At 55.0% G+C, this 6500-nt stretch overlaps 1 protein-coding gene across 1 annotated transcript in view; it reads right to left on the reverse strand.

The window, feature by feature from the left end:
* The window catches only part of DMRTA2 (DMRT like family A2), a 12026-nt gene extending 5966 nt beyond the window's left edge, over nucleotides 1-6060 (reverse strand). Inside the window, exons 1-2 of the mRNA XM_086936185.1 lie at nucleotides 5932-6060; nucleotides 3768-4245 (exon numbers count right to left, since the gene is read on the reverse strand). Coding sequence (XP_086792311.1) covers nucleotides 3768-4245; nucleotides 5932-5952 — 499 coding nt within the window. The 5' untranslated portion in view covers nucleotides 5953-6060. The remainder of the gene's footprint in view (nucleotides 1-3767; nucleotides 4246-5931) is intronic.
* Between the last annotated feature and the right edge of the window lie 440 nt (nucleotides 6061-6500).

Below are 6500 nucleotides of genomic sequence, written 5' to 3' on the forward strand. Positions count from 1 at the left end.
GGCCGGACTGAGAGGGTGTACTGAGAGGGTGTACTGAGGACTGGGTGTACTGAGAGGGTGTAGTGAGAGGACGTACTGAGAGGGTGTACTGAGGACTCGGTGTACTGAGAGGGTGTATCACGAGGGTGTACTGAGAGGGCGGCCTGAGAGGGTGTACTAAGAGGGCGTATTGCGAGGGTGTACTGAGAGGGTGTACTGAGGACTGGGTGTACTGAGAGGGTGTACTGAGGACTCGGTGTACTGAGAGGGTGTAGTGAGAGGCCGGACTGAGAGGGTGTACTGAGAGGGTGTACTGAGGACTGGGTGTACTGAGAGGGTGTAGTGAGAGGACGTACTGAGAGGGTGTACTGAGGACTCGGTGTACTGAGAGGGTGTATCACGAGGGTGTACTGAGAGGGCGGCCTGAGAGGGTGTACTAAGAGGGCGTATTGCGAGGGTGTACTGAGTGGTTGTACTGAGAGGTTATAGTGAGAGTTTATAGTGAGAGGGTGTATTGCGAGGGTGTAGTGAGAGGCCGTACTGAGAGGGCGTTCTGAGAGGGTGTACTGAGAGGCCGTATTGAGAGGGTGTACTGAGTGGCCGTATTGAGAGGGTGTACTGAGTGGTGTTAGTGAGAGGTTATAGTGAGAGGTTATAGTGAGAGTTTATAGTGAGAGGGTGTATTAAGTGGGTGTAGTGAGAGGCCGCACTGAGAGGGTGTACTGAGAGGACGTTCTTAGCTGTACTGAGAAGGCGTACTGAGAGGGTGTACCCTCCTCCGGTTCTGAACTCCTCTGGAAGAGGGCTCTACTTTCCTGGTCTTCTGGTGTGTGTTGGTGGCAGGCTGTGCTCTCCTCAGAACACTCTAGATCATTCTGGAAGGTTTATCCTGCTCGTTTGTTCTGGGTGTGTAGGCGGGGCATTCCACTATAATAGAGTCGTTACGTGTGCTGGCAGCAGGGTCTGCCCGAGGGTGTTCTAGATTACACTGGTACGGCGTTCCCTTCCAGAACAGCTCTGGTGCACGGAGTCACGGTGTGCACCAGATGCATTGATCGAGGGCAGAGTCTGTGTTTCTCGGATTGTTCTAAGGTGCTCGGGTAGAGAGTGCACTCCAGAGGGTTCGGGATTAAGCTAGCACCTTGGCCCTCCTGGGATGTTCTAGTCTCTGGTGATATCATTGCATTCCTTGTGCCATTCTCGTGTCTATTGGCAGGGAAGGCCCTACTCAAAGAGTTCTAGTTGTCTGGCCTCCTCAGAGAGTTCTAGATGCACGACCTCCCCAGAGAGTTCTAGATGTGTGACCTCCCCAGAGAGTTCTAGATGCACGACCTCCCCAGAGAGTTCTAGATGTGTGACCTCCCCACAGAGTTCTAGATGTGTGACCTCCCCACAGAGTTCTAGATGCGCGACCTCCCCACAGAGTTCTAGATGTGTGACCTCCCCAGAGAGTTCTAGATGTGTGACCTCCCCAGAGAGTTCTAGATGCACGACCTCCCCAGAGAGTTCTAGATGTGTGACCTCCCCAGAGAGTTCTAGATGCACGACCTCCCCAGAGAGTTGTAGATGTGTGACCTCCCCACAGAGTTCTAGATGTGTGACCTCCCCACAGAGTTCTAGATGCACGACCTCCCCACAGAGTTCTAGATGTGTGACCTCCCCAGAGAGTTCTAGATGTGTGACCTCCCCAGAGAGTTCTAGATGCACGACCTCCCCAGAGAGTTCTAGATGCGTGACCTCCCCAGAGAGTTCTAGATGTGTGACCTCCCCAGAGAGTTCTAGATGTGTGACCTCCCCACAGAGTTCTAGATGTACGACCTCCCCAGAGAGTTCGAGATGTGTGACCTCCCCAGAGAGTTCTTGATGTGTGACCTCCCCACAGAGTTCTAGATGTGTGACCTCCCCACAGAGTTCTAGATGCACGACCTCCCCACAGAGTTCTAGATGTGTGACCTCCCCACAGAGTTCTAGATGTGTGACCTCCCCACAGAGTTCTAGATACACGGCCTCCCCACCGAGTTCTAGATGCACGGCCTCCCCACAGAGTTCTAGATGTGTAACCTCTCCACAGAGTTCTAGATGCGTGACCTCCCCACAGAGTTCTAGATGCACGGCCTCCCCACAGAATTCTAGATGCACGACCTCGCCCCCTGAATTCTAGATGCACGACCTCCCCTCAGAGTTCTAGATGCACGGCCTCCCCACAGAGTTCTAGATGCGTGACCTCCCCACAGAGTTCTAGATGCGTGACCTCCCCACAGAGTTCTAGATGCGTGACATCGCCCCCTGAATTCTAGATGCACGACCTCCCCAGAAAGTTCTAGATGCACGACCTCCCCAGAAAGTTCTAGATGCATGGCTGTCTCGGAGAGTTCTAGATGTCGGACCCCTTTGGACAGTTCTAGATGTCTGACCTTCGCAGGGAGTTCAAGGTGTCGGCCCTCCTCAGAGTGGTCTACAGTGTGCTGGGGTGGGGGGGGGGGGCACTTACTTCCAACGGTTATAATTCTCAGTGTGGTCTAAATAGGGTGCTGTAGTTTGGGCCTGAACTCACTTTAGAATGTTTTAAGTTAGGGTGCACCATCCATAATACATCCCAGGGCCCGAAACACCGTTTACCTGGTCACAGGACACAGTGCCAGCCCTCACACCGTAGGTGCCACATCCCTCAGGGACAGTGGGCACCCTGCGAGGGGCGGGTGGGGGTGTTTGCCATCCAGTCTGCATTTCTGAACTACACCTCAAGTCTTCTAGTCCACAAAGGACAATGAATAGCTACGAGAGACTCGTTCCTTTCTCTTCACGTCTGTGGGGGGGCGTCATTTGCGTTACGCCGCTGGTCAGGAGGCTCACTCTGCAGAGTACAGGGCGCTTCCGGTGCAGCTGGCACCGAGCCCTGGCTCCAGACTGCACCGGTCGCACGTGCACCCTCTCAGGAGCATGTATGCCCCTGCTCGCCCCGTGTGCTCTCAGTCACTGGAGCCGGGGTGAGGCGAACCCCTTCACATTGATCGCCTGTCTCTCTGTGGAGCTCGCTGTGTGCCCCTACTTCCGGCCGGCGCAGTCTGGGCAGAGTGTGCCATGGCTGCCCGCTCCCTCCGCCACCAGACCCTCAGTGTCCCAGCAGCCGCTTCTCTGAGACCCTCACCGGCCCCCATACGGGCTGTGCCGGGTGCGGCTCTCGGCGTGTGTAGGTTGCCCTTAGATTGTGAGCTGTTTCCCTGGTGCCCAGCGCCAACAGTGGGTCCAGGGAATACCCAAGCCCAGTTTATCGCCCTATCGACCTCCTGACCCTACAGAACCCTCGCGCGCAGGACTGTCCTTTCTGAACGCGCCCCTGAGAGCCTCGTGGATGAAGTCTGTCCGCCCCAGGGCCGCAAACCCTTAGAGAGCGCGCAGTGACGTGTTCCCGCAGGCCCCGGGGAGCTTCGCAATGCAGGGCGCCCCATTCACTCATAGGAAACACAAGACCCTCAGACAGTGCATGGTGCCCCCTTCGCAATAGGCCAATGAGACCATCGGACAGTACACAGCGCCCCTTTCTCAACAAGTCCATCATACCAGCAAACAGTGCAGCCTGCTCCTTTACCTGAGACCAGGGTCGGACTGGGACAGAGAAAAGGCCGGGGTACCAAACTAAACGTGTCCCCGATTACAGACTTAAAAAGCTAAAAAAGTGCTTCCACCCCCAACAACACACGCGCACGTTTTCCTAACGGCAGCCCAGTGTAGCTCCAGGGCGGCCCTCCACCCCCCTCCGGGCTCGGCCCATGTCCCTGCGCTCTTACCTGAGCCCCCGTCGCTGCAGACCGTGCCAAAGACCTCGTAGGCCGGGCGGGGCGGCAGGATGCCGTTGGCGGCGGCCAGGGCCAGGCCCTCGGCGGTGCCATAGAGCAGCTGCAGTTCGCGGGCCTCGCTCTCCTCCTGCGCCTGCTGCCTGCGCAGCGCAACCTGCGCGGCCATGACGCGCTGGCGCTCGGCGATGAGGGTGCACTTGGCACACAGGCAGTCCTTCCAGCGGCAGTAGCGCTTGTGGCCCTTCAGCGCCGACACCACGCCGTGGTTCCTGCAGCGAGCACACTTGGGGGTCCGTGGGTACTTCTCGGTGGCCCTCAGGAGCAGCGGGGGTCCGCGCAGGAGGCTGTTGGCCACGGACACGGGCAGGGAGGCCACGGCTGCGGCGGCGGCGGATGTATGCGGAGGGACCACGGGGTGCTGTCCGGAGGGTCCGCCTGGCATTTCTGACCTCAGCTCCATCTCAACTAGCTTACAAAAGAAAAGAAGGTGATTAGACAGGCTGGTCTCCTCGGGCAACCTTTATCTGTCTAATAACCCAGGCTCACCCGCCATTCCTCCCATCCACTGAGAAGCCAATGACCCACCCAAGGACAACTGCAGTGACAACTGGTACCAGTCTCAATGGGCAACTCCAGTGTACGACCACAAACCGCCCTAGCACTAACCAAGAGTTAACCATACCAAAGAGCAAAAGCAACCCCGAACACCACTAACTAAAAACAATCTCAACCATCACTGACCTGACCAAACCAACCTCAACCACCAATAATCAAAAAAATTACCTCTAACACAACTGACCTAAGGAAAACTCCACCGACACTGACTAAGCAGCCTTTACAACTCACAAAAACAATCTCTACCACTACTGAGCTAAAGCCATCCCCACCACGAGCGACCAAAACAACTTATACCACCACTAACGAAATACACTCCCTACCGTCACTGACCTTAAACAGCCACCCCACCACCGCCACTACCCAAAAAACAATGCCTACCATTACTCGCCTAAAGCTACCTCCATCATCAGTGGCCAAAACAACTTCCACTACCACTAAACAAAAAGAACTCTACCATCACTGATTTAAAGCAAAACCCCCCACCACTGACTAAAGCTGACCAAAAACAACCTCTATCACCACCCTAAGGCAACCCTCACCACCATTAACAAGAAACGCAACCCTTACCACCCACAAAGAGCACACGTTACCACTGCTGACCAGAATAATAATGAAGAGGGAGTCTGCCACCACTGACCACAAGCAATCTCTGCCACCACTGGCCAAAAGTAGCGCCCACCAACCACCCACAAAGAGCAACTGCTACCAGCGACTCCCAGAGAACCCTATATTGCCAGTGACCAAAAGCACCCCCCACTAGCAGCGACCAAGGGCAAGTATAACACTGAGAAAATACACACGTGTCGGACTGGACTTCACTGTTCATATAAGTGCCTACCTCGCTGCTGGGCACGTGGATTACGTACCCCGGTCACCCAAATCAGAGCCTGCTCTGTTGTTTGCAAACCGTTCCCCAGATCTGGGCGCCAGCCCTGGCAGAGGTGACTCTCTACACAACCCCCCATGCCCGTCCACTCCTGCCCCAGAGGGTTCTCTGCAAACCCTCGAGCACTAAATGCCTCTGGACACCAAGGTGGGCACAGGCGTGCCAAGCGAGCCCTGCCTCCCTCTGGCCACCATCACTCGCACCTGCCAGGTTGGAAACTTACAGGGAAAATCCACTCTAACTGGAGCTTCTAAGAAACCCTCCTCAGCTCCTAGAAACCCCGAGCGCCTACACCGGCGCTGCACCTGTCTCCTGAACACACAAGCCCGGCGTGGAAACCCTGCACTCTCCGGCGTTCTTACACAAGTTTAACAAAGAAAAACAGACCACCCTCCACTGACTTCAGTCCGGGATGAACAAATCAGCCGCGGCAATTGACAAAATAAAGAACCACACAACATTAAAACATTTACAAACCCCCCCAAACAATAGGATGGCAGCGCCTCGGGCGGCTGGTGGTTTGCGCCACATACCCCCTCGCTGCACCGAGATGCCAGGGCCTCCGGGCTGCACGCGGCTCTCCTCAGACACAAGCCCCGTCACCCAACAACTCCCGCTAGGATGTCGGCTCAAACTTTGCTGTCTCTTTACCATTTCATTCAGGAATAGCATCCAAGTCCCGAACCGGCAGCGCGTCGGTTCTGGCCGGACACGGGGCAGCTGCTGGTCCCGCTCCGCTCCTCTGCAGCCAAACTTTGAAAGTGTGGCAGCCTCGCCAATGCCGAGTTAGTTGCCACTGGCTACAGCCCCCGCCGTCCGCGCTCCTCTCCCCTCTCGCCTCTATTGTTGCTCCTCGAGTTTCCATTAGGACAAAAAATTGACAACAAAGTGGCTCGTGCTATTGGCCAGGGGAGGAGAGCTCACTTCCCATTGGCTGTCACTTTCTTCTACAGTGTCTACACGTCTCCCTTTCTCAAATAACAGTGTTTTATGAAAACTGTAGGAGGTTCTTACGGGTGTGCAACTGGAACAGGAACAAATACGTTTCCATTCGTTTTGCAACTTATGTTTTTTTCTCGTGCAATTGCTTTAGTACTTCTCCGCCTATTTGTTATTTCAGTTTGTGAGCATTTTCCGCAGTTGCTAGGCTTATTTTTTATTATTGTCGTTTTTGCTTTTAACAAGCGCTGTTCATTCGAATATATATATATATATATATA

This window comes from Lissotriton vulgaris, chromosome 1_1 (assembly GCF_964263255.1).
Source record: "Lissotriton vulgaris chromosome 1_1, aLisVul1.2, whole genome shotgun sequence".
NCBI classification, from domain to species: Eukaryota; Metazoa; Chordata; class Amphibia; order Caudata; family Salamandridae; genus Lissotriton; species Lissotriton vulgaris.